Here is a 27,601-nt window from a genome sequence, read left to right as displayed (position 1 = left end):
TCGTGATCTGCCTGCCTCGGCCTCCCAAAGTGCTGGGATTACAGGCGTGAGCCACCATGCCCGGCCACCATCAGCTAATTTAAAAAAAAATTTTGTAGGCTGGGTGTGGTGGCTCACGCCTGTAACCCCAGCACTTTGAGAAGCTGAGGCAGATCGCTTGAGGCCAGGAGTTCAAGACCAGCCTGGCCAACACGGCGAGACCCCGCCTCTACTAAAAATGCAAAAATTAGTCAAGCGTGGTGGCATGCCTGTAATCTCAGTTACTGGGGAGGCTAAGGCATGAGGCCGCTTGAACCTGGGAAGTGGAGGTTGCAGTGAGCCAAGATCACACCACTGTGCTCCAGCCTGGGTAACAGAGTGAGACTCTGTCTCAAAAATAAAAATAAAACAAAAATAAATAAAAAATTTATAGAGTAGGGGTCTCACTATGTTGCCCAGCTTGGTCTCAAACTCCTGGTGTCAAGTGATCCTCCCACCCCAGCCTCCCAAAGTGTTGGAATTACAGGCATAAGCCACCACACCCAGCCTCTCAGTGCTACTTTTTTTTTTTTTGAGACGGAGTTTCACTGTTGTTGCCCAGGTTGGAGTGCAATGGCATGATCTCGGTTCACTGCAACCTCCAACTCCCAGGTTCAAGCGATTCTCCTGCCTCAGCCTCCCAAGTAGCTGGGATTACAGGTGTCCGCCACCACGTCTGGCTAATTTTTTTTTTTAATTTTTAGTAGAGACGGAGTTTCACCATGTTGGCAAGGCTGGTCTTGAACTCCTGACCTCAGGTGATCTGCCAGCCTCAGCCTCCCAAAGTGCTGGGATTACAGGCATGAGCCACCATGCCCAGCCTGCTCAGTGCATTTTTTAACAGACTAACAATATATGCATTTGTTTGCAATCTATTTTATCCACACAGCAATATATCATGAACACCTTTCCATGTTGGCAACTACCTTTCTGCCCAATGGTCCTCAACCCATCAATGACAAAATATGTTTTTATTCACCCACTTCTCTCCATCTTTGCTATCACTACCAGCTCTCGTCCAAACAGTCACCTGGTCCTCACCTCTATTCTCACTCTGGCCCCAACCTCTCTGACACAGCCATGGTGCCCATCCAGGTGTCCCCCCTGCTTAGGATCTGCTGATGGTATCCCATGTTCATGGATGAAATCTAAGCTCCTCAACTTGACCTGAGTCCCAAGTGATTTGGCCCTGCCTCCCCCTCAGCTGCTATGATGCACATTTGGGGCCTCCTGGACACATCCACTTCCTGTCTGCCCCAAGCACCTTCCCAGGCCTCAGCTTAGTAACCTCCCCCAGAAAGGCCTTCCCTGACCACACTCTCAGAAGCCCTCCCACACTGCTCTCTGTCCCTTCCTCTATTGCTGTTTTTTTGTTTTTTCCTGAGACAGAGTCTCTCTGTGTCACCTGGGCTGGAGTGCAGTGGCTCAATTTCGGCTCACTCCAACCTCCACCTCCCAGGTTCAAGTGATTCTCCTGATTCTCCTGCCTCTGCCTCCCAAGTAGCCTATTACATGTGCACACCACCATGCCTGGCTAATTTTCGTATTTTTGGTAGAGATGGGGTTTCGCCATGTCGGTCTTGCAAAGTGATGGGATGAGAGGCGTGAGCCACTGTGCCCGGCCTCTATTTCTTCTTAACACACTTCCTGAGCTTCTATTATGCTATTTATTTTGTGTGTGTGTGTGTGTGTGTGTGTGCTCGTGAATTTGTTTTTATTGGGGTGTAGGGTTGGAAAATGCCACCTTGGGGGCATGCTTCTCCCCCAGGAAATGTTCATTCTGATCTTCCCGGGATGGTTTGTGGGACTCTTTTTTTTTTTTTTTTTGAGACGAAGTCTCACTCTGTCACCCAAGCCGTAGTGCAGTGGTGTGATCTCAGCTCACTGCAACCTCCACCTCCCGAGTTGCAGCAATTCTCCAGCCTCAGCCTCCTGAGTAGCTGGGACTACAGGCGCGTGCCACCATGCCTGGCTAATTTTTATATTTTTAGTAGAGACAGGGTTTCACTATGTTGGCCAGGCTGGTCTCAAACTCCTGACCTCGTGATCCACCCTCCTTGGCCTCCCAAAGTGCTGGGATTACAGGCATGAGCCATCACGCCTGGCCTGTTTGTGGGTCTTTTTCTTCTTCTTGGAGCTGATCTTGCTGCCAGTGGCCTCTCCAGGCCCATTGCTGATGGCTTCTCCTTGGAAGAGAATCTGCTCTTTTTCTTGGCAATGCTCCTGTTGCCTCTCCCTCGGGGTCACTAACTGTTTCCTCCTTGGATGAACATGTCCTCATCTTTTTTTTTTTTTTTTTTAGGCAAGGTGTCACTCTGTCACCCAGGCTGGAGTGCAGTGGCACAGTCTCAGCTCACTGCCACCTCAAGTTGCAGTGAACCTGAACCTCAACCCCCGGCTCAAGCAATTCTCCCACCTCAGCCTCCCGAGAAGCTGGGACCACAGGCACCCACCACCACACTAGGCTAATTTTTTGTATTTTTGGTAAAGATGGGGGTCTTGCCATGTTGCCCAGGCTGGTCTCTAACTCCTGACCTCAAGCAATCCACCACCTCGGCCTCCCAAAGCACTGGGATTACAGGCATAAGCCACCGCACCCAGCCTCCACCTTGGGAAGACATGCTGCCAGCTGTCTCCCCAGGATCACCACTAGCCTCCTCCTCCTTGGGAAAGATTTCTTTTTCTTGGGTTTGGAGAGACGGGTCTCCCATTTTATTCCCCTGAGGAGACTCCTGGGGCTTTGGCTTTTGCTTCTTTTGGGGGTTTTCAACCATTTCACTACCCCAGGATGAGGACTCCTGGGAGACAGCCAAGGGCAGGACAGACACACTTGCCCAGGAAGGGTGTGAATGGGTGTGAACAGGTGTGAATGGGTGAATGGTGTGTGAATGGGTGTGATGTGTGAATCGGTGTGAATGGGTGTGAACAGGTGTGAATGGGTGTGAACAGGTGTGAATGGGTGTGTGAGCTCTCTCAGCAGCGCCCTCCTTCCTCACATCCCTCCACAACTGCTGTCTTCTGACATCAGGGCAAGGGCTGCCAGTTGCTTCTTTTCCTTCCTTAGGTCTCTTCTGTCTCTCCAGCTTCCTAGTAATCTCAGGAGCTGCTTCTTCTGCCTGAACCATTGCTTCCTTCATGATAGTCTCTATGTATTTGATTATAGCTTATTGTTGGTCTCCCCTACCAGAAGGCACCCTCCAGAGAGCAAGGACCATCCTGTCCTTTTTTTTTTTTTTTTTAGACGGAGTCTCGCTCTGTTGCCCAGGCTGGAGTGCAGTGGCATGATCTCGGCTCACTGTAACCTCCACCTCCCAGGTTCAAGCGATTCTCCTGCCTCAGCCTCCTGAGTAGCTGGGACTACAGGCGCACACCACCACACCCAGATAATTTTTTATATTTTTGGTAGAAACAGGGTTTCACCATCTTGGCCAGGCTGGAAGGACCATTCTGTCTTGTAACCTCAGATCCTGCCAGAGGAGGGATTCAAGAAGCACCTGCGGAGCCAGTAAATGGCAGAGCAGAACTGCAGGTTAATGGGCATGCAACATACTCAGGCCTCTGACAAACATGGCCCAAGAGAAAGGCAAAGCATTTATGAATTAAAGATAGTCTGGGGGCTGGGCGCGGTGGCTCACACTTGTAATCCCAGCACTTTGGGAGACCGAGGCGGGCGGATCACGAGGTCAAGAGATCGAGACCACGGTGAAACCCCGTCTCTACTAAAAAATACAAAAAATTAGCCGGGAGTGGTGGCGGGCGCCCGTAGTCCCAGCTACTCGGAGAGGCTGAGGCAGGAGAATGGCATGAACCCGGGAGGTGGAGCTTGCAGTGAGCCGAGATTGCGCCACTGCACTCCAGCCTGGGCGACAGAGCGAGACTCCATCTCAAAAAAAAAAAAAAAGATCGTCTGGGACCCTTTGTCTCCTGGAGCCACTGCTGACAGAGGTGCCTGCCACTGTAGTAAGCCAGAGAGAGGGGACAAGGACAGGGATGGCGTGGGCAAGCACCATGTCATACTCCCACCTCTCCAGATCCCTTTGGCAAATAGAAACTGGCATGGACAGCACTGATTTAGGCGCCTAGGGAGGGAGAGAAGGGGACGGAGAATAATTCAGATGTAACGGTGCATTCTTTAGTACATTTTTAGATACACTTGAACCTCAAAGCAATGCCCACAGTGTTACTGAGGCCCAGGGGGTTCCATGACCAGGCAGCTCCTCAGAGCCCTGCAGCCCTCTCCTCCACTGCCCCCTGCTCTCGCTGCCCTCCTCACCAGCTGGCATCCCAGGGCCCATGACTCGAGTCAGCAAACATCCCTGACTCCCTCACCCAGCCCGTCTATTGTTTTCTCCCAGCACAGCCCTGACCCTGGTTAAACCCAGGCCTCGCCTTAGCAATACATGGATGGAAACACACACATATGCACACACACACATGCAGGCACACACATGCAAGCATACCCATGCACAGGCAGGCACACGTGCACACATGCACACACATGCACCCACAGACACACATGCACCTGCAGGCACACATGTGCATGCACATACACACACACGCACACACACATGCACACATATGCAACCACAGACACACATGCACCTGCAGGCACACATGTGCATGCACATACACACACACACGCACACACACATGCACACATATGCAACCGCAGACACACATGCACCTGCAGGCACACATGTGTGGGCGCACACACACACACATGCACACACACATATATGTGCACAGCACCACCAGTCTCCATTCTTTTTTTAATTTTTAATTTTTTTTTTTGAGTCAGAGTCTTACTCTGTCACCCAGGCTGGAGCGCAGTGGCGCCATCTTGGCTCACTGCAACCTCCGCCTCTTGGGTTCAACCGATTCTCCTGCCTCAGTCACCCAAGTAGCTGGGATCACAGGCACGTGACATCACACCGGACTAATTTTTATATTTTTCGTAGAGACGAGGTTTTGCCATGTTGGCCAGGCTTGGTCTTGAACTCCTGACCTCCAGTGATCCGCCTGCCTCGGCCTCCCAAAATGCTGGGATTACAGGCATGAGCCACCGCGCCCAACCCCATTCTCACTTTTAAACATGGGACCTGAATCTCAGGCAGGCGGGTTTCGACATGGCTGAGCCCACAGCCCCAGTCCTACCCTTTCGCTCTGTCTTCCCAACCCTCCTCTCCCCCCACAACCCCAGTCTTACCCTTTCGCTCTGTCTTCTCAACCCTCCTCTCCCCCCAAATCCCCTGCCTGCTAAATCACAGAGAACAGGGAGGCACAAGACTCCCTCACCTTCCCATCCACCTTCAGATCTTTTCGGAAGCTCCATCTCCTCTGAACCCACGCCACCCAGCTCCAGGACCTTGCACTTGCAATCCACCCCCTCCTTCCTATACCTCGACTTCTCCCTCTGAGCTGGATAATTCCCGACAGTCTGCAAGACATGCTCTCTTACTTCCAACATTTAAAGCATGAAAAACCCTTCCTTGGCCCCACATCCCCCTCCCGCTAGAGTGTCCAGCACCCAGCACGCACTCACAATATGCCTGTTAAGGACTGAATGGCGGAGCTGACCCCCAGCTCTTGCTTGGTACATGATACACAGCCCGCCAAGGAGAAGATGGCCCTTCATTTCATCCTCTTACATCCCTAAGAAGCAGCAGGAAAGCTGCTGTGATGCCTGTTCTGCAGATGAGACAGAGGCTCAGAAAGCTCAAACAACCTGCCCAAGGTCACAGAGCCCATAACGATGGACTTGCAGAAAGCTGGACGGACCCTAGGAATCTTCTGGTCCAAACCCCTGGTTCAGACTGGGGATCGAAACCCGGCTCCTGGCCCGTGCCCTCTTCCCTACACAGAGGGGGCTCCTCCCTTTCCCTGAATGGTTCTGGAATAGAAAGGGAAACGCGGTCCCAGGAGCATACTAGGTGCTCAAAAAATACGAGAGTTGAGAAAAAGAACAAATGGGAGGCAGGAGGGAAGCAGGGATAGCGGGCTGGGGGGAGGGGCACAGACCTCTTCAATGCTTCCTCCAAGCATGGCTCACAGAAGAAACCTCAGGGTTTCTTGGAATCCTGGTGGCGGCGGCGTCAGGCAGCACCATCCATTGGGCCGCCCCACGAGGAGGAGGCAGGCGACCCCATCCCCAGGGCAGAAGGCACCCCCATCCGTGGCACTCCGGGGGCCCGCCAGGAACGGCGTCGCTTCTCCCTGGTGACCACCAGGGGGAGGCAGTGTCCTACTTACTGGACAGCGGGGGCCGCCGGCCCTACCTGGCTTCCCGGGAAGGAAGCCTCCGTCCCCGTCCTGCACAGCCCGCCCCACCCCTCCATCTGTGACCAGAGCCCCCCGGGCTGCGACTCCATGTGTGACTCCCAGCCTCCGAGCCCCCCTGTGTGACTCCATGCCCACTCCGAACTCCAGCAGGCTGACTTCTCTGGTTTCTGTGGGCTTGTCTGAGCTCAGCCATCCCCCAGGGCCCCTCCTTGCTAAAGCCTCCCCGGGAGCCTCCCCAGAGCTACAAGAAGGGCCTGACACCCGGGCTGGAAACGGCAGTGGAGGGAGAAAGGCAGTGCCCGCTGCCGAGCTCCAGAGCCTGCAGGGGCGGACGGCGTCCACTGGGGGCACCATCGAGCCTCTCCCCAAACAGCACGGGCCCCGCCCGTCACGTGCAGCACCCGAGGCTCTGGGATGGATTTCTCCCAGGCCTCCGGCCCACAGGACTGAGACCCCCACAGTCCTTCTCCTGTCTGCCCCAGAGGCTGGGCTCCAGGTCCCCACAGCCCAACAGGGGCTTCCGGGGCCTGAGGGCGGACCCCAGTGGGAGGTCGTAGTTGCGTGGCAGGGGTCTGGCAGCAGACACATCTAGGCCCAGCCCCTGGATAGCTCGTCCTGCCTGGCATCAGGTTTCACATCAGGAAAAGCCAGGGCTCTAAAGGGACTATCAGGCCCGGCGCATTGGCTCACGCCTGTAATCTCAACACTTTGGGAGGCGTGGGAGGATCGCTCGAGCCCAGGAGTTCAAGACCAGCCTGGGCAACATAGAGACCCCATCTCTACAAAAAAAAAAAATTAAAAATTAGCCAGGCGTAATGACATGCACCTGTGGTCCCAGCTACTTGGGAAACTGAGGTGGGAGGAGCACCTGAGCCAGGGAGTTTGAAGCTGCAGTGAGTTGAGACTGCACCACTGCACTCCAGCCTGGGTGACAACAGGACGCTGTCTCAAAAATAAGTAAATAAATAAATGAATGAAGGGACTGCCACATGTCAAACTCCACGGCATGCTCAGGTCTCAGGATGCAGCATTTAGGTGGGAATCTCTGGAAACCAACAGAGCGTGGAGTCAGGGATGGAGCCAAAGGCAGGAGTTGGGGGGCCCCGCCATGCCTGGCTGTGGAAGTCCCGCTCTGGGGATCAGCTCCGCTTCTGGAAATCAGGGGCATCATCTGACCCGCTGCTTCCCAGGGATGTTGGGAGGCACTCAGATGAGAGGACCCAGGTGGCCCAGGTGACAGATTTTTCCAAGAGGCCAACACCACGCTGACCTGCTGGTCAGACGGGCTGCCTGGCTCTCAGACTTGTCGGCTGCTGGGGAACAGACTCCTCCCCACCCTGACTGCCTCACCTCTGCACAGGCCACTTCCACAGCCAGGGATGGCTTTTCTGCTTCCATCAATGCACAGGCACCCCTTCCTTCAAAACGGAGGGGAGACCACACCCCTGGAGACGCCTCCACACCCCTCTATTCTCACCACGCAGGCCCTAAGGCGGCATTGACTGCAGTCTGGAGTCAAGAACTCAAGTTCAAATCCTGGCTCAGGCTCTTTGCTGTGTGGCCTTGGGCAAGTCCTGGCATCTCTTTGAGCTTCAACTTTCTCAGGACCAAACCCACAGTGAAGGTACGGTGATATCGCGTTGGACCCCAGCGGTAGCCCTGCCCTTCCCACTGGGCCCCACCTGCCTGCCCCTTCTCCATGTTCCCACCCGCTTGGGTCTCACCTCCCGGATCAGCTGCTTCTCGGCCTCCATGTCATGCTGGATCACAGGTGGGGGCAACAGCTTCTCCTCCACCTGCACAGGGTCTGGGGGCACCTGCCTGGACAGCAGGGCTGGGGGAGAAACAGAAATTAGCAGCCAGGACGAGGGGCACATCGTGTGCAGGAACTAAGCAGAAATCTATAAAAAGACGACCTCATGGTCATTCAAAAAGATTTTAAAGTATTGAGCTTATTTCAAACACATCTCCATGTAAAAGGCTGTTAGTCATCCAACAAATATTTATGGAGCACCTTGATGTTCTAGACTCTGAGGATGCGGCATTGAACAAAGACAAAACTCCACACCCACGCTGAGTTTTCCACTGGGAAAAAGAGGAGAAAGGCAGATGGACAAGGCGAAATGCCTCGTGGTGGTGTTCAAGACCCTCTCCACTCCAGCCCTGCCTGAGCACCTCCCATCAAAATAAATAAGCAAAATGGGTATCACGTTACAAGGCGATGTGTACTGAGAAGAAAAGGCAAGTAGGGAGGGTGCTTGGGAGTTAGAAGCAGTTAGAAGGGTTGCAATTTATTTACTTATATATTTGTCGAGATAGGGTCTTGCTCTGCCATCCAAGCCGGAGTGCAGTGGTGGGATTATAACTCACTGAAGCCTCAAATTCCTGAGCTCACATGATCCTCTCACCTGAGCCTCCCGTGTAGCTGGGACTACAGACACACGTCACCACATCCAGCTCATCTTTTATTTTTTGTAGAGATGGAGTCTCGCCATGTTGTCCAGGCTGGTCTCAAACTCCTGGGATCAAGCAATCTTCTCATCTCGGCCTGCCAAAGTGCTGGGATTACAGGTGTGAGCTGCCTTGCCTGGCCCAAGTTGCCATTTAAATAGTGTGTTAGGCTGGGCACAGTGTCTCATATCTGTAACCCCAGCACGTTGGGAGGCCGAGGCGGGTGGATTACTTGAGGTCAGGAGTTCAAGAAAAGTCCAGCCAACAGCCAACACAGTAAAACCCTGTCTCTACCAAAAAATACAAAAATTAGCCAGGCATGGTGGCGGGAGCCTGTAATCCCAGCTACTCGGGAGGCTGAGGCAGGAGAATTGCTTGAACCAGGTGGGCGGAGGTTGCAGTGAGCTGAGATGGCGCCATTGCACTCCAGCCTGGGTGAAAGAGTGAGACTCCGTCTCAAAAATAAATAAATAAAGCTTATTTATTGAAGGCCTTTTAGTCAAGGCATGAAGGAAGCAGCGAGGAGAGGGCGGGCACAGGAGGAGCTTGCTAGACAGGAGGAGCGGTGAGTGCGAGGGCCCTGAGGCAGTTGTGAGACTGCACTGTTCCTGGCCCAGCCAGGAGGCCAGTGTGGCTGGAGGGGAGGGAGTGATGCGCAGGACAGGAGGAGAAGTCCAAGAGGGATAATGCCAGATTGTGAGAGCTGTGGAGGGCCAGGTGAGGGCTTTGGCTGTGACTCTGGGTTGAATGAGGCAGGTGTGCACAGGGCAGTCACAGGCCTTGCATTTGAACAGGCTTTCCCTGGCTGCTGCGTGGAGTGTGCACTGAGGGGAACCAGGGTAGGCACTAGGAGACCCGTTGTGGGGGGGGGGCGTGCAGAAACTCAGTCTGGACGGCAGCAGTGAACGGGCTGCAGCCAGTTTTTTGTTTTTTGTTTTTGTTTTTTTTGAGACAAGGTCTTTGCTCTGTCGCCTAGGCTAGATGCAATCGTGTGATCTCAGCTCACTGCAACCTCCCTCTCCCAGGTTCAAGTGATTCTCCTGCCTCAGCCTCCCAAGTAGCTGGGACTACAGGTGTACACCACTATGCCTGGCTAATATTTTCTATTTTAGTAGAGATGGGGTTTCACCATGTTGGCCAGGCTGGTCTCGAACTCCTGACCTCAAGTGATCTGCCCACCTCGGCCTCCCAAAGTACTAGGATTACAGGCATGAGCCACTGCGCCCGGCCAGGCTGTAGCCAGTTTTGAAGGTGGAGACGGCAGGATCTGCTGACCAACTGGATGTAGATTTGAGAGAACGTGAGAAGCCAGGGGCGACCCCAAGGTGCCTGGTTTGAACACCTGAGTTGCCGCCGTCAGCTGTTGGGGGGCACTGCACACCTAGCAGATTTGGGGGCCCATCGAGTTGACAGTGGGACATGTTGGGTTTGAAATGCTTATTACACAGCTACAGATTCAAGTCCGGAATTCAGAGGACATGGTATAGTATGTTTTACTTTTTTTCTACATTGCATGATGTTCTATTATCTTGAGGGACTTGCTGGGCAGAGTTAGACTGCCCTTCAGGGCAAGCTAATTCCTCGAAACTGTAAACCACGAGTCAGTGAGTCCATCTTTGGTATATAAACCAGCCGAGCCCGAGTCCACACCCCAAGCCACCTGCTGTATGTAACTCTCACACCAAGCCAAGATTCCCCCTGCCCTGAACAGACCCAGGGCCAGGCATAGACAACCAGGAACAGCCCCTCGACCCCAAAGCCTACCAGAATTATTCAAATCAGCTGGTCCCAACCTGCCTCCCAAGCCCTGCTGTGCGTTTCCCACAGGAAGCCCAGTAAAGGCTGTGGCCCAGGCCCCCACTCCCTCTCCCTCCAGACCGATGCTGGTGCTTCCCCATGGCCCTGTGGGTGTGCCTGACCCCAGGTTTCCAGGAGCGCTGTGAGTCACTAAGACATGAGGCCAGGCGAGGTGGCTCACGCCTGTAATCTCAGCACTTTGGGAGGCGGGCGAATCACAAGGTCCTGATCGAGACCATCCTGGCTAACACGGTAAAACCCCGTCTCTACTAAAATTACAAAAAATTAGCTGGGCATGGTGGTGTGTGCCTGTAGTCCCAGCTACGTGGGAGGCTGAGGCAGGAGAATTGCTTGAACCCGGGAGGCGGAGGTTGCAGTGAGCCGAGATCGCACCACTGCACTCCAGCCTGGGCAACAGAGCAAGATTCCGTCTCAAAAAAAAAAACACAAATTGCATGGCCAGGCTGCGGGGTGTACTTGGGAAGTCAGGAGTGCAGAGGTGGTGATAACACCAGGGACCCAGGCGAAGCCACCTTAGCAGCGAGTGCAGAGAGGGGACAGCAGAGGACTGGCCCAGGACAGCCCAGGGTTAGGAGGCCAGGGAGCAAGGAGGACTCGCCCCTGGGAACTGAGGAGAGGTGGGTGGGGAGGCAGGAAGGGAGCCAGGGCAGACAGCATGTAGGAAGCAAAGGTCTCATGAAGGGAGGGGGTCTGCTGAGCCAACTGGTGCTGAGACGGCAAGGTGAGGCCTGCCCCAGGACAGTCACTGGGCTCCACAACAGGAGGCCATTGGTGACAAGGACAGCATCAGTGGGCCAGGACAGGGCCTGCCTGGGTAGGGGCAAGAGAGAGCAGAGGGAGAGAGACTGGGACCGGTAAAAGTAGACAGATGTTTCAAGTTTTGTTGAAAGGGAAAAAGAGGGATGTGCTAGAGGAGAACCAGGGCTAAGGGGGAAATGAGTCCTGGGAGGGGCAAACACAGGGAGCTTTGGGTCAGGCACACCTGGTCTCAAGGCCCGGCTCCAAAGTGAAGGCAGCACGCACTGTCTCTGGAGCCCACCGTGCCAGGCCTTGTGCTGAGCCCACACATGCGTGATCTCAGGCAATTTTCCCAGTTGCCTCACAGCACACACAAGGCGGGGGTCGCTATGATGTCCCCTTTACAGATGAAGAGACTGAGGTTCTCAGTGGCTGAGTTGCTTGTCCGAGGAGCTGGGAGGTGAGCTGGTGATAACTGCTCAGCGCTCAGCTATCCACCCAGCACCACCCCAGTCACTCTGCTGGCTGGGCTCCTTGCTGCTCATCCAGGGAGAAGGGATGCTAACAGCCTCTACCCTGGGGGCTGCCTCCGTCACCACTGGAAGGACTGCACAGATGTTAGCTGCTGGGTGCGGGGGCCGCAGGCCGAGCCTCCCCCACTCCCTCCTGGTACCCTCACCATTCCTGTCTTCCCCCTTACCAGTCTTGGGGGTGAGTAGGGTTTGGGTGAGGAGTAGGGAAAGAAGAGGAAGGCAGATGGCTGAGGTGGAATGCCTTGCAACGGTGTTCAAGGCCTTCTCCACCCCAGTCCTGCCTGACCATCTCCCATCATCCCTATGCCCAAGGCAGCCAGCAGAGGGCTTTGTAGTTCCCCAAATGCACCTTAGAGTTTTATGCATCTCTGCGCACAATGGACATTCTCATCCTAACAGGGAAATTTCTCCTCTTCCAAGACTCTGCTCAAAAACTGCCTCTTCCAGGAAGCCTTCCCTCACTGACCTTATCCCACCCACAGATAGACTTGGCTGACCATGCACTCCTTTCTGCCCTGTACGGCTGTATGCCCTAGAGTGTGTCTCATTGCATGTGATGGTCTGTTGAAGTATCTTTCTTCCTCAGGAGATTAGGTACCCCACGAGGCACAGCCTGCATCTGATTCATCTCTGTGTATCCAGTACCCAGCACGGGTCCACACACAGAGGAGAAGCTCAGGGAACCTTCAATGGATGGATGGGTAGGTGAGTGGAAAAATAGATAAAAGAATGGATGATAGGATGGAGTGAATGAATGGGTGGGTATATGGATGGTAGGGTGATGGGGTGGGTGATTACAATGGGTGAATGGATGGGTAGATAAAATGAATGGAAGATGGGTAGGTGGGTAGATAGAAGGAAGGATGGAGATGGATGGATGGATGGATGGATGGATGGATGGATGGATGGATGGGAGATGAAAGGATGGAAGGAAAAAAGGAAGAAAGGATCTCTGGATGAATAGATGAGTGGATGAAAGGAAGATTGATGAAAGGATGGATGCATGGACAAACAGATGGAAGGAAGGAAGGATCAATGGATGAATGGATGCATGGATGGATGACAGATGATTGGATGGAAGAAAGGAAGGAAGGGTCAGTGAATGGACTGATGGATGAATGGATGGGTGGGTGGCTGTATAAATGGATGGATGGAAGGAAGAAATGGATCGATGGAATGGAGGGAGGGATGGGTAGATGGAAAGATGAATGGATGGATAGATGTATAGGTGGGTGAGTGGGTGGATGGATGGATGTATAGGTGGGTGAGTGGGTGGATGGATGGGTGAGTGTGCAGATGGATAAATAATGGGGTGGGTGGGAAGGTGGGTAGGTGGATGAAAAGGTGGGTGGATGAATGGGTAAATAGGAGGATGGGCAGATGGGTGGATGAGTGGGTAGGTGAATGGGTGTGTGTACAATGAATAGATGGAGAGGAAGGTGGGTGGGAGGAGGATGAATGGACAGACAGACCCAAGCATTTTGTGTTCCCTTCCCCAAGAGCTTCTGAGATAAGAAAATCTTAAGAGTCCTTCACAGCTACTCAGAAGGCTGAGGCAGGAGAATGGCATGAACCCGGGAGGCGGAGGTTGCAATGAGCCGAGATTGCGCCACTGCACTCGAGCCTGAGCGACAGGGCGAGACTCCGTCTCAAAATAAAAGAGTCCTTCAGTTCCAAAGCCCCTTCAGGCCAATGCTCCAGGGGTGGATTCCCACCTGCCAGGTGACAGGCAAATGCCGGGGCGCAAAAGCTGCAGTAACAAGGTGCCTGCGAGGAGCAGGTGTGGACGTGGGGAGTGAGTTGCCAGCTGCTGAGCAGCGAACACACATTGCGACAATGCCACAGACAGCAGTAGACAGCGGTGTGGTGGGGGGGTGTGGTGGGGGTCGGTGGGGGATAATGGATGAGCAGAGCAGAGGCGAGGAGTGGGCGACAGCCTGCGTCAGATGGGACAGGCCAGACGGACTGCCCTTCTCCCAGGGCACTGACAAGCAGATACCATCTGGGCCGTCTCCAACCAGGGCCCTGAGCTCACACGGGGCTGAGGGGTGGGAGGATGCTCCCGTCTTTTAGATGGGAAGTTGGAGGTGAGAAGACAGAGGGGAGGAAGCTTTCTCCTGGGGACCCGGCCCTCCCGCCACTACCCCAACGTGGTCCCACCTGACAGGCTGCCGGGGCTCATCTGCTGTGCCAGGATGGCCTTGAGCTTCTTGATCTCCTCCTGGTACTCGCGAAGCAGCGCATCCTTGGGGTCCTCGTTGATGCGCGGCTTGTTCCTGATGTTCTTGGCCCGGTTGGCGTAGCGCAGCGTGCTGAGTGTCTCATCGTAATTGTTGTCCGCAGGCGACAGGCAGGCCACCATCAGCGTCTTGGTGTTGCCGCCCAGTGAGTCCTGCAGCAGCCGCGTCAGCTTCGAGTCACGGTAGGGGATGTGCTTACAGCGCCCGTCCACCAGCGCCGAGATGACATTGCCCAGCGCCGAGAGTGACAGGTTGATCTTGGTGGCCTCCTTGAGCCGCTCGCCCGTGGCCCCAGTCTTGGACTGCCGCTCGCTGCCCGCCAGGTCCACCAGGTTCAGCTTGCCCGCCCGGAGGTGGTCCTTGCCCCGCTCATCTACACACAGACCAGGCAAAGTGGCAAGGGCCTCAGGTGAGCCCTATGTATCGAGGGCAATCAGTGCCAGGCACTGGGTGCTCAATGCCCACCCACCGAGGGTTTCCCCTCAGTTGCACAGGAGCCCCAGGAAGCAGGTGCTATTATTGGGCTCATCTTACAGATGGGTAGACTGAGACTCAGAGAGGGCATGGAACTTGCCCAAGGTCACACAGCTGCTAAGAGCTATAGCCACCATCAGAACCCAGGGCAGGCTGTCTCCAGGAGCAGGGCCTGGAGTTGCAGACCATTCTGAGTGCAGTAGGGCCTCTGGCTGCCACAGCAGCTCCCGAAGGCTTCCTGCAAGGTCAAAGGTAGAGAAGGGCAGGGGTGTGGCTGGATCACCAGGGAGTGACGTCATTCAACGCAGAAAACATCTGCTTTGCAGACCCGGTTCCCAACCCAGTCCAGTCTTCTCCTTGCTGTGTGGCAGTAGCAGAGCCACCTACCTCCCAGATTCTCAATTCCCCACATCAACAAAACGAGACTAACAATGGTTCCCCATTAGGGTTTGTGAGACAAAGTGGCAGATGTTAGAAGCCACGTTTGCTCTTTTCCGCTTGCCAGCATAATCAGCTCACAAATCCGCTGCCTCTGTGCCAACACGCAGAGCTGTGCAGAGCTCCACAGACATGCTTTGAAGACAAAACAGGATGGAGTCTACGGTCCCCCATGTCTCTCGCTGAGTCACCACATCACCTAAAGACAGATCCTAGGCCATGCCTTTTCCTACACGAGATAATGTCTGCTGGGCTTCGTGAGGAAGCCTCTGGAATCTATCACCAGATGTGCTCTTGCACCCAAACCTTGATGTGATTCTGAGCAAGGCAGATGTGATTCTGCAGGTGCTGAGTCTTCACCACCTGTATATAAACTGTGAACTGAAATACTGACAGAGCCCCTCTGGGCTGTAGGCCTCAGTCTATAATCCTCAGTAGGACGTCTCTCCCTTTTTTTTTTTTTTTTTTTTTTTTTTTTGCCTTGGGGACAGGGTCTCACTCTGTCGCCCAGGCTGGAGTGCAGTGGTGCAATCCTAGCTCAATACACCCTCGAACTCCCAGGCTCAAGCAATCCTCCCGCTTCAGTCTCCCGAGTAGCTGGGACTGAAGGCGTACATCACCACGCCTGGCTAATTTCTTTCTTTTTAGAGATAGGGTGTCCCTATGTTGCCCAGGCTGGTCTCGAACTGCTGGCCTCAAGTGATCATCCTGCCTTGGCCTCCCAAAGTGCTGGGATTACAGGCATGAGCCACTGTGCCCAACCTTGTTGAATTTTCTTTAGTTGACAGGTTGGTGGTCTGGAGAAGTAAAGTAACCAGACAGCCGGCTGGTTCTTTAGGCTATTAAAAAACAACAGGCTGGGTGCGGTGGCTCATGCTTGTAATCCCAGCACTTTGGGAGGCCAAGGCAGGCAGATCACCTGAGGTCAGGAGTTCAAGACCAGCCTGGCCAACATGGTGAAACCTTGTATCTACTAAAAATATAAAAATTAGCCGGGCGTGATGGCACATGCCTGTAATCCCAGCTACTTGGGAGGCTGAGGCACAAGAATTGCTTGAACCTGGGAGACAAAGGTTGAAGTGAGCCGAGATTGCGACACTGCACTTCAGCCTGGGCAACAGAGCAAGACTCTGCCCCAAAAACAACAACAGGCCAGGGGCAGTAGCTCACACCTGTAATCCCAGCACTTTGGGAGATGGGAGGATTGCTTGATCCCAGGAGTTCAAGATCAGCCTGGGAAACATGGCGAAACCCCGTCTCTACAAAAAAAATACAAAAATTAGCTGGGTGTGGTGGTGCATGCCTGTGGTCTCAGCTACTTCAGAGGCTGAGGTGGGATGAACACCTGAGCCTAGGAGGTTAAGGTTGCAGTGAGCTGTGATCATGCCACCGCATTCTAGCCTGGGCAGCAAAATAAAATCCTGTCTCAAAAAAAAAAAAAAAAAAAAAAAAAAGAAAGAAAGAAAAGAAAAAGAAAACAAACAAACAAAAACAACACCAAAAAGAGCTGGGTGTGTAGTGTCATGTGCCTGTTGTCCCAGCTACTCAGGAGGCTGAGGTGGGAGGGATGCTTGAGCCCAGAAGTTCAAGGCTACAATGAGCTATGATTGCACTACTGCACTCCAGCCTAGGTGGCAGAGTGAGACTCTGCCTCTCAAAAAAGGACAGGAAGGAACTTGGTGCTGCCCCTTTGGGAAGCTCTTTGCAAAACGGACCAGGAGCCTTAACCACGTTTGTTATCTTTGCTCCAGGACTCCATTCCAGGGAACCAAGTCTGAGGAAATGACCGTCAGATGAGAAAAAGCTTTGTGCACACAGATGTCCATCATGGCATGACTTTTAGCACTGGGAAACTGGAAACCACTTGTCAAGGACTGGTTGGAAAATAGCATGAGCCAGGCCACCACACATGGTCATGAAGACACGGTGACGGTAACGTGCAGAAATGCTTAGTGACAGCAAGGGAGATGAAACCAGGGGAAACCTACATGGCGTAAGATTTCAGTTGTGTTTAAAACATTCATAGGAAAAAAAGGATCAAAAGAAAATATGGGCTGGGCGCAGTGGCTCATGTCTGTAATCCCAGCAGTTTGGGAGGCTGAGGTGGATTGTTTGAGTCCAGGAGTTCGAGACCAGCCTGGGCAACATGGCAAGATCCTGTCCCTACAAAACATAAAAATTAGCTGGGTGTGGTGGTGCATGCCTGTAGTTCCAAGCTACTTGGGAGGCTGAGGTGGGAGGATTGGTTGAGCCTGGGAGACCAAGGTTGCAGTGATCTGAGATTGCACCACTGCACTCCAGCCTGGGCAACAGAGCTGTCTCAAAAAAAAAAAAACAAACCAATGTGTATGTGTGTGTGTGTATAAAAAATATATGTGTATATATATTATATATATTTATATATAAAGAATTATAAATATAAATTATTATATATTAATATAATGCTTAAATGTTCGTGTTTAGGTGTCAGAACTATGAGTGACTGTTCCCTACCATTCCCTACTTTACCATCATCACTGAGCTCACATTATTTTATAAGGTGAATGTGCAACCAGCCTGCCTCATCCTTCAAACCCTCCTGCAAAGACCAAGAGGTGCCCCCTAAACCCGCTCCCTCCTCCTCCCTCCTGATCTGTCCTCAGTTGCCCTGGTCTCTGCCCCTCCCTGAGCTGCAGTATTGAGGCTGTGACCACTCTGGTCCCAACCCTCCCTATATCAGCATCCCCGGGACACTCAGACTCATGGCCTCATAACCCAAGCAAGCACTGGGGCTTGGCCCAAGGCCAGGTCACCACACCAGCTGGGCAATGTGTCCAGGAGGTTCCATCTACCCAGGCCTTGACCCTGGGTAGTGCAGTGGTGCGATCTCAGATCACTGCAACCTCGGTCTCCTGAGCTCAACCAATCCTCTCACCTCAGCCTCCCAAGTAGCTGGGACTACAGGCATGCACCATCACACCCAGCTAATTCCTGACCCTGATCCCTGGGTCAGGAATCTCTCCAGAATTATGTTCCCAGTTGGGCTGAGGCCACCTCCTGCTCCACTGCTCTTTGGAGTTCTAGTCGTGATGGACAACAGCTTGGAGGCAGCTGCAGTATTCGTGGGAAAACCCAGACAACAGGGAGATCCGGGTTCAAATCCCAGCTCCACCAATTAGCGGCAGTGAGACCTTGAACAAGCAAATCACTTTACCTCTCAGAGCCTCTGTTTCCTCATCTATAAAATGAGGATTCTAGTGCCTGTCTCTAAGACTGTCGTGGGATTTAAATGGAACGAAGGGTATAAAGGGTTTGGCACTGGAGATGGCCAATAGGGGCCCCCAAATAAACATGAGTTTCTTTCCTTCCGCTTTGCTTTCTCAGCAGCATTTCCAGAAAAAAATAATAATGAGATGACTGAGGAGTAGAGAATGTTACAGAGGGAGAGGAGAATCCACAAGGTTGGAGTGACACACACTCCAGAGGAAGACCCCGGGATAGAAGCCAGGCTCTGACACTAGTTCCTAGTTGTGTGACCTCGATTTCTTCATCTGTAAAATGGGGCTGATTCAGTATCCACCTCATGGGAGTGCTGTAGGAGTAAGTGAGATAGTGCACACACATTGCCTGGCACACTGGCCAGGTGCGGTGGCTCACGCCTGTAATCCTAGCACTTTGGGAGCCCAAGGCGGGAGTACTGCTTGAGCTCAGGAGTTCAAGACCAACCTGGGCAACACAGCAAGACCCTGTCTCTACAAAAAACCAGCCAGGCATGGTGGGTGCCTGTAGTGCCAGCTGCTAAGGAGGCTGAGTGGAAGGATCACCCGAGCCTGGGAGGTGGAGGTTGCAGTGAGCCGAGATCACCACTGCACTCCAGCCTGGGTGACAGAGTGAGACCTTGTCTCAAAAAACAAATAAATAAAAATTGTCTGGCACACAGTAAGTGCTCCACGTTGGCTCCCAGTGTTACTGTCTTTGCTGCTGTTTATCCTGGGAACACGGGTCCCAGCATCCCAAGGGTCCTCTTGGGCTTCCTCCAGGCTGTTAGAGCATCTCTTCCCACTTTCCAGGGGCTCCTGTGGTCCCGAGAGGTGGCGTGCCTTGGCTAGCGGGAGTGGTAGTGTGGCTGGGTCATCTGTCCCCCCGCCCCCCACAGTGGCCTCGCATACCCACGGCAGACATCTCGATGCTGATGGTGAAGATGGAGTGGGAGCGTGAGGAATCCTTGTTCATCAGCGTGTAGCCGACCGAGCGGTTCTTCCAGCCGGTCTCCATAATGTGCTCGCACTGGGCCACGCTGTGCACCGTGTGCATGGACAGCCCCTTCACATACACGCCCTTCTCTGGGTGCTCCTTCAGCTGAGGGAGGAGGAATGGTCAGGGGCGGAACCTCCAGCCTCCAAGGGTTAAGACAAGGGATGGTCAAGGAACCAGAGAGAAGGGCCCCATTCAGACCGCCCTCGCCCTCCTGCAGTGCAGGCTGGCCCCTCACGTGCCTGTCACAGGGAGGGGTGCGTTCCAGGCCCAGCCAGCCTCAGACCTACCCCTGCCTCCTACTTGCTGTGGGACCTTCAGCCAATGACAACCTAAGACTCAGTTTCCACATCTGTAAAATGGGCATGAGACAGCTATCTCATAGGATATGGGGAGGAATCCGTAAAATATAAGGCACACACAATGCTTAGCATGGTGCCAGCACCTAAGTGCCCCATAGATGCCAGCCACTGTCTGTGCTGTTGTTGTTAGTGCTATGATTACAAAGGCGGTTTTCCTTCAGGGAGCTTCAGATCCCAGGGGCTGAGCCTGTCATCACCCATGAGCCCTGAGTGCTGTCTCCCTTCACCCATTGCTAAGGCTCCAGATCCCCTCTGCCGTGGCTCTAGAACAACGGGAATATCCCCAAACCCTCAGATCACAGGTGAGGCCACTTGCTCCCCAGAACCCCACAGGCTCACAGCCCAGAGGCCGCCAGCCCTCAGGGCAATGGCAGCAGTAAATTAATGTATCCGATGGCTCCCTGCTGGCTTTCCAGGCAGCAAAGTCATTTTGTTGTGGACACAGAGCTGTGAAACACAGTATTTTTCAAGTGTGAGAGGAAATAAAACCACTCTGCCACAGGAGCAGAATGAATGAGAACAAAAGGCATTTGTCTGCCAAGTGGCCCTGTGGGTCAGAGCCACAGGAGGCTCAGCTGCTTTGCTCCCAGCAGCTCTAGGGGGGTCCCAGGTGGGCTCAGGCCCCTGCTGTGGGAGGGGTGTGGGTGGGGGTCAGGGGCTAGGCATAGCTGGTCCTATCTGCTGAAGCGTGGAGAAACAGCCAAGCCCCACCAAGGGACTGGGCTTCATGGAATACATGAGTTAACTGACACCCAGAAAGGAGAAGGTGAAGGTCACAGCTGTTAGTGGGGTCACAGCCGATGGAAGGCTCCAGGGTCAGGGCACAGAGAGAGGCCAGAGCATCCTGCAGTGGCTGAAGCTTGAGATGACAGAGGGCGGGTCTTGGCCCAGGGGGCAGCTGTGAGGAAGGAGCCCAGAGGACGGAGCCACGTGTGGCCTGAAGGCACCTCGTTCTGTGACTTGCTGGTTGGGGAGGTTAATATGCTTCTCTAGGCCTCAATTTTCTCTTCCATAAAATGGGGATGATAACTCCTATTTCTACAAGATTATTATGAGGATTACGAAGAGAACAGATCTAAAAAACAGTTCTGCGGGTACTCAGCGGGGGCTCAGTTACAAAGAGGATGAGGTCACCATCTCGGGCCTGAGCAACCCCAGGAGACAACCCCTCACCCAAGGGGTCTCCTGCCATGGTATTTTCCAGCCCAGGAAGGCTCCCTGCTCCCAAACTTGTGATGGCCTCAGGGGTCCCCCCCACACCGCGCTCCCAACCCCACTCCACCCCCGACGCCTGGGGAGGCGCTGAGTGACAGCCCCCAGCCGTGCACCAGGCTCCTTGGTAACTGCTCATCTCTGCTGCGGAGGCCAGAGCCGGGTCACCATGGCAACCAGCTGGGATGCAGCAAGGATGAGAGAAGGGAACATGGCAGGAATGTGTCCATCGCTGCCATGGGGAGGGGAGCCTTTGACACTTTGCCCGGACATGGGTGGGGAGAACCCGCTGGAGAGGCCCCCTCAGGCCTCACCAGATCAGGCAGTTCAGCGCTGGGTTCTGTGATGGTAGTTTACAGTGGCTGGGGGAGGGGATAGAACTCTGCTTCCCCATACCTCTTTCTGGCCTTAGGTGATGTAATAACCTCTGATTACAACCATGATCGGGCCTGTGTTAAGCACGGGTTAACAGTGTGTGCTGTGGAGCCCCCAGGTTCAAATCCCATCGCCACTCTTTACTGACTGTGTGTCATTGGGTTGGTCTTAGGCACATGGAGCCTCAGTTTCCTCATCTGTTGTTATAAGGGATAAGAACGGTGCCTTCTCCTGGACTGCCAGGAGGTTTACATGAGAGCCATCTGCACATCCTCCACAAGGGAGCGTGTCTAAAGCCTGGTGACCTCCGGAGTGTGTTTCAGCAAGCGCATCTGTCGCTGCAGCCCCCAAGGCAGCTGGTTCAATAGGCCTGAGGCCTGTGGCTCAGCTGCAGCAAGTGTGAGCAGCTGCCAGCCTTCGGCCCCTCTAGGCCTGGGCAACTGAGGCCTTTCTAGGGTCCAGGGTAGTGAGGAAGGGGAGGAGGGCTCCCTGCTGCTCCAGTGCAGGTTAGCAGAAACTTTGCAGGGGGCCAGAGTGCCCTAACTCCACAGGCTGGCCTTCTGGGGCTGACGTGGGAGCAACGCCCTCTGTTGCCTCCTGTCTCTGCTTCCCTATCTGGGGGCTGAGCTATGATTCAGCTGCACTAGGAGAGGGAACGTGGTAGAAAAACTCTAGGTGGGAGGCCGGAGGCTCCTGCATAAAAAACACCAAGTGGCTGGGTGCATGTGGTGGTGCATGTGGTGGTGCGTGCCTGTAGTTCCAGCTACTGGGGGCACTGAGGTGGAAGGCTCAAGGCCAGGAGTTCAAGGCCAGCCTGGGCAACGCAGCGAGACCTTGTCATATATATATCTATATAGTATCTATCTATAATATATCTATATTATAGATAGATATATGATATCTATATTATAGATAGACATCATATAGATAGCTATATAATATCTATATTATAGATAGATATCTATATATAATATAGATATATATATATTTTGAGACAGAGTCTCACTGTGTTGCCCAGGCTGGAGTGCAGTGGCACAATCTCAGCTCACTGCAACCTCTACCTCCTGGGTTCAAGTGATTCTCCTGCCTTAGCCTCCCCAGTAGCTGGGACTATAGGCATGCACCACCACGCCCACCTAGTTTTTGTATTTTTAGTAGAGATGGGTTTTCACCATGTTGGCCAGGCTGGTCTCAAACTTCTGACCTCAAGTGATCTGCCCACCTTGGCCTCCCACAGTGTTAGGATTACGGGCAAGAACCACCGCACCCTGCCTAAAAAAGTTTTTTTTAATTAATAAAAAAAAAAGTCCTCACTCTAGTCTCCCAGTGCCGGCACCCTCAGGACACTTTCCCATATTTCTGAGGGAGTAGCACCAATGCCAACCTCCTCCCTACCAGCCCCACCTGCCCACACTGGGTCTGCACCCACCTCCAGCTTCTGCTTGGTGTCAGCCCCAAGGAGGTCCCGGACATCTTCATTGTAGATCTCCAGGTAGGAGGCCCGGACCAGGAACTTGGTGTTCTCTGCACACTGCAGGGAGTACACAGAAAGAACCTAGACATCAGAGCTCCAAGTCCACCCGCTGCCAGGTCTGACCCTGGGCCCTGGGCCCTCTGCCACCAGGACATCATGGGAGGAGAAGGGATGTCGGGGCAAGAGGAGTCTCCAACCCAACCCGCCCTGCCGGCCCTCCTAGCAAGCTCTCTCCTCGTCTCTAGCTTGGTGGGCGCTCAGGCCTCTTTGAGTTGCATAATCTTCATATTGCTGTCTAATGCTCTGTCTACAAGCCTCATGGGAAAGGAAACAGAGGCCTCCTCGTTATTCAGGTTAGAAACAAAAACAAAAACAAACAAAAAAACAAACAAAACAAAAAAAACAAGGCCGGGCGCTGCTCATGCCTGTAATTCCAGCACTTTCGGAGGCCTAGGTGGTTGGATCGCCTGAGGTCATGAGTTCGAGACCAGCCTGACCAACAAGGTGAAACCCCCGTCTCTACTAAAAATACACAAATTAGCTAGGCCAAGTGCGGTGGCTCACGCCTGCAATCCTAGCACTTTGGGAGGCCGAGGCAGGCAGATCACGAGGTCAGGAGATCGAGACCATCCTGGCTAACATGGTGAAACCCCTTCGCTACTAAAAATACAAAAAATTAGCTGGGCGTGGTGGCGGGTGCCTGTAGTCCCAGCTACTTGGGAGGCTGAGGCAGGAGAATGGCATGAACCCAGGAGGCGGACCTTGCAGTGAGCTGAGATTGTGCCACTGCACTCCAGCCTGGACAACAGAGCAAGACTCCGTCTCAAAAAAAAAAAAAAATTAGCTGGGCTTCGTGGCGGACACCTGTAATCCCAGCTACTCAGGAGGCTGAGGCATGAGAATTGCTTGAACCTGGGAGGCAGAGGTTGCAGTGAGCCAAGATGGCGCCATTACACTCCAGCCTGGGCGAAAGAGCAAGACTCCATCTCAAAAACAAAAACAAAAACAAAGAAAAAGCACGGTGGCTGACGCCTGTAATCTCAACACTTTGGGAGGCCGAGGCCAGTGAATTACTTGAGGCCAGGAGTTCAAGACCAACCTGGCCAACATGGCGAAACCCATCTCTACTAAAAGTACAAAAATTAGCCAGGTGTGGTGACGGGCGCTTGTAATCCCAGCTACTCGGGAGGCTGAAACAGGAGAATTGCTTGAATCTGTGAGGCAGAGGTTGCAGTGAGCCAAGGTCATGCCATTGTACTCCAGCCTGGGTGACAGAGTAAGACTCTGTCTCAAAAAAAAAAAAAACCTGAAGCCACAGGGAAGGCCTGGGCCAAGCACTGACTCTGGGCTGGTCCCTGGCTGCTCTCCAAGGCCCTACATCTTGCTATGGCCACCATGATGAGTCCTGGGAGTAGCACAATGGGTTCTGCAGCTGATCAGGGTTGCCCCCATCCGCCATTCCCCGTGCACTGCCACAAATGGTCGCCAGGTAATTCTCACCTGCCGCCTGGATGCTGGGATGAATTCAGAGTCCAGTTTCAACTTGGCCCATAAAGGCTCAGAGTCTCAACCTTCCTATCTCAAAAATGGGGCTATCAGCTACCTCCTGGGTCAGGCTGGAGAGGCAGTGAGATAAGGATGCCAAGGGCTTCACATACGACTTAGTCCATAAGAATCGCTCAATAAAGAGGGAAGCTGTGATTGTTACAACCACTTCCTGGCCCAGTGCACACGGTCAGCAGATCCATATGAAATGCTCAACTAAGGGTTAGAAGCCAAAAATGGTGAGAGAAAAGCATGGACAGAATTTTCTCTGTTTTAAGTTTTTTTCCCACCACCTTTTCAGAACCCAGAGCCTTCTCTGCTGATCTGCACAGGGTCAGGCCGGGCTCCGAAGACTTCCCGTGTCCCTGCCACCCATCAGAAGTGCTCTGGGGCCCAGCTGCAGCTCTGGCCCTGCCCCTTCCCTCCGCCAGGCCCGTACCTGGACGCTCTCGAACACGTGCTCGAAGGCCCTGGGGATGATGCCTCTCTGGGAGGGCGGATCCGGCAGGCCCTGCATGGTGAAGGACTTCCCGCTGCCTGTCTGGCCGTAGGCAAATATGGTGCCATTGTAGCCCTCAGTGACGCCCTGCATAGGAGGAAGCCAGGACCCCGTGCTCAGTGGACCAGGCAGAGCAGGGCTCGGGACAGGGCTCCCTAACTCATAGACTCAGGGCCCTTCCTGGTCCCCCCACCAACAATGGCACTGGACTGTGGAGATAAACAAGGCTCAGCTCTGTCCTCAAAGAGTTGACTGTCTGGTGGGGTAGGAGCTGTCCCTGTGTGTGGATGGGGAAGAGCCTGCGCTGTGGGCTTGGCCCCCTGGGCTCACATCCATCTCTACTTTTACTGACTGTGTGCCCTTGGGCTGGCCTTACTGAGGCAAATTGATAAGATGATAAGAAAAACACCTTGGGCCGGGCGGGGTGGCTCATGCCTGTAATCCCAGCACTTTGGAAGGCTGAGGCGGGCAGATTACCTGAGGTCAGGAGTTCGAGACCAGCCTGGGCAACACGGTGAAACCCTGTCTCTACTAAAAATACGAAAAATTAGCCGGGTGTGGTGGTGAGCTCCTGCAGTCCCAGCTATCCGGGAGGCTGAGGCAGGAGAATTTATTGAACCCGGGAGATTGCAGTGAGCCAAGGTCGCGCCACTGCACTCCAGCCTGGGCGACAGCGCGAGACTCCATCTCAAAAAAAAAAAAAAATCAACAACTTAAAGGGTAAGAACAGCACCTGCCAGGCTCTTGCAGGATGCGTACGGGGATTCTTTCGTGCATTGGCACAGGAAGCACCGCCATACACAGGTGATCACCCAATGTCTGCCTGCAATGCAGGGAGCCAGACACGTACAGGTGATTCTCTACAGGTGATTCTTGTGGTGGGCTATGGGGCGGGGCACACAGCGACAAGAGTCCAGGCAGCCGGCAGGGACAGGGAGTACAAATAAGCGAAAACAGGACGGCGCAGGAAGAACGAAGCACAGCTTTCCAGGCGGCAAAGGAGCTGGGAGTGGGGCTCGTACTTTGCCAGGTGACAGGAAGAGGAAGGCATTCCAGGCTGAGGGGACAGCTTGAGTAAAGCCACACAGGTGAAGCGTGGAGAGCAGGAGGGACTGGGGGAGGGGTGGAAGATGAGGCCTGGAAGGAAAAGAGGAGGCAAACCCGGTGCCGTTCCCAAAGTCATTCTTCATTCATCGCTGTTTCTATTCATTCGACAGGGACTATGCTCAGCCTATGGACAAAGTGGTGAACGAGGCAGACACAGCTCCTGCCCTTGCAGAGCTCATGAGCTTGCAAATTCTAGACCTTAGTGTGGGCTTGGGGTGGATCCTGTGTGGGCAGATCGGCCCAGAGAACTGTTCTGAGACCCCAAGGGCCCACATGGCATCTATGCCCGGTTCCACTGCAAAGACCCATGCTGTAACCAAAACAGGGCTGGGTGTGCCCCGACTTGCCAGTGAGGGAAGATGAAAAGTCACCATTCCGCTGGACGCAGTGCCTCATGCCTGTGATCCCAACACTTGGCGGGCGGATCACTTGAGGTCAGGAGTTCGAGACCAGCCTGGCCAACATGGTGAAACCCCATCTCTACTAAAAACACAAAAATTAGACGGGCGTGGTGGCAGGCACCTGCAATCCCAGCTACTTGGGAGGCTGAGGCAGGAGAATCGCTTGAACCCGGGAGGCGGAGGCGCTGGGGACAGTGCAGACCCGGAGGCGACACTAGAGGCAGGCTCCGATTGTGTCCCGCCTGGACAAAGGCCTCCGGACCTACCTGTTCCCTTCCGCCTGTGCCCCTCGAGGGGCCTTTCCGCCTGGCTGGGGAACAGCGCCGCCCCCTGGGGACCCTCGGGGCGGCCCCAAGCCCTGCGGCCTGGAGGGCGGCCTGCCGGGCGCCCTCACCTCCACCAGCGGGTAGGCGATCTCGTTGTAGATCTGCTCGGTGACGTGGTCCACGTGGTAGGCGCCGTCGAAGGTGAACTGCTTGGGCGGCTCGTCGGTGGCGCCCGGGTTCTGGATGCAGCACTGGCCGCGCGCGCAGTCCACAGTCACCACGGGCTGACAGCGCAGCTCCAGCTCCCGCTGGTTCATGGGGCGGCAGCGCACGACAACCTTCACCGCCTCGGAGGCCATGGCGCCGCGCCCAGGACCACCGGGACCAGAACCGACCCCCGCCCCGCCGGGAACTCCCAGCAGCCCGGGCCAAGGGGCGTGGCCAGCGCCGGCCACGGGGGGCGGGACCTTGAGGCAGGGGCGGGGCCGCGGCGGGGGGCGGGGACTCCTCGGAGGGCGCCCCGAGGGGAGCTGGGAGTCGCAGGACCCGAGCCGGAGCCGCCGCTTCCGCCCGCGCCCGGGCTCGTCCGTTTTTGAGGCCCGGCCCGAGCGGGGACGTGGGGGATCCGGGCTGCAGGCGCCGCCGCAGGACCCGAGCCCGGAGCCTCCCCAGCCGCCCGCCCGCCCGCACGCTCACTGCGGCGGCGTTCGCGGTTGCTGGGCAACGCCCGTGGCGTCACAGGAGCGGCCCCGGGAACGCCCCGCCTGGCCCGCGAGCTTCGCCCGAGTGATCCCCGGGCAGCCACGCGTGGCCGCTTGCCGGAAGCGCCAGCCCTGGCTGGGATCCTTTCGCGTCCGCTGCCTTCTCGAATCCGCACAGTCCCAGTTCAGAGATGTTACGCAGCTTGCCCGAGGCTGCGGCTGAGAATGGGGCCCGGGGCCCCAGGCTTGACTCCACCTCGGGGCTAGAGAGATCCCAGGCCTCAGGCACGGGCCAGGGACCTAACTAAGAAAAGCGGCAAGGACCTGTTTCCCCTTATCCACGTCCCCGTACTGGCTCAGGGGAAGGCTGCCCACAACCCACAGCCCCTGGACAGCTTCCTCTCATGCCACCCTTGTTATTTCTAAGACCCAAGATT

General features: G+C 54.6%; 1 protein-coding gene across 4 annotated transcripts in view; it reads right to left on the bottom strand.

Moving 5' to 3' along the window:
• Positions 1-27,137, bottom strand: part of KIF17 (kinesin family member 17) — a 54,554-nt gene extending 27,417 nt beyond the window's left edge. Inside the window, exons 1-6 of one of the 4 annotated variants that reach the window (XM_063631646.1) lie at positions 26,592-27,137; positions 24,630-24,776; positions 22,601-22,702; positions 19,138-19,327; positions 13,998-14,450; positions 8,022-8,131 (exon numbers count right to left, since the gene is read on the bottom strand). In XM_063631646.1, coding sequence (XP_063487716.1) covers positions 8,022-8,131; positions 13,998-14,450; positions 19,138-19,327; positions 22,601-22,702; positions 24,630-24,776; positions 26,592-26,822 — 1,233 coding nt within the window. In that variant the 5' untranslated portion in view covers positions 26,823-27,137. The remainder of the gene's footprint in view (positions 1-8,021; positions 8,132-13,997; positions 14,451-19,137; positions 19,328-22,600; positions 22,703-24,629; positions 24,777-26,591) is intronic. The other 3 variants (XM_063631645.1, XM_055261044.2, XM_055261045.2) reach the window with 3 other exon arrangements.
• Between the last annotated feature and the right edge of the window lie 464 nt (positions 27,138-27,601).

The sequence above is a fragment of the Symphalangus syndactylus genome, chromosome 22, assembly GCF_028878055.3.
Source record: "Symphalangus syndactylus isolate Jambi chromosome 22, NHGRI_mSymSyn1-v2.1_pri, whole genome shotgun sequence".
Lineage (NCBI taxonomy): Eukaryota > Metazoa > Chordata > Mammalia > Primates > Hylobatidae > Symphalangus > Symphalangus syndactylus.
This window is presented reverse-complemented; position numbering and strand designations above follow the sequence as displayed.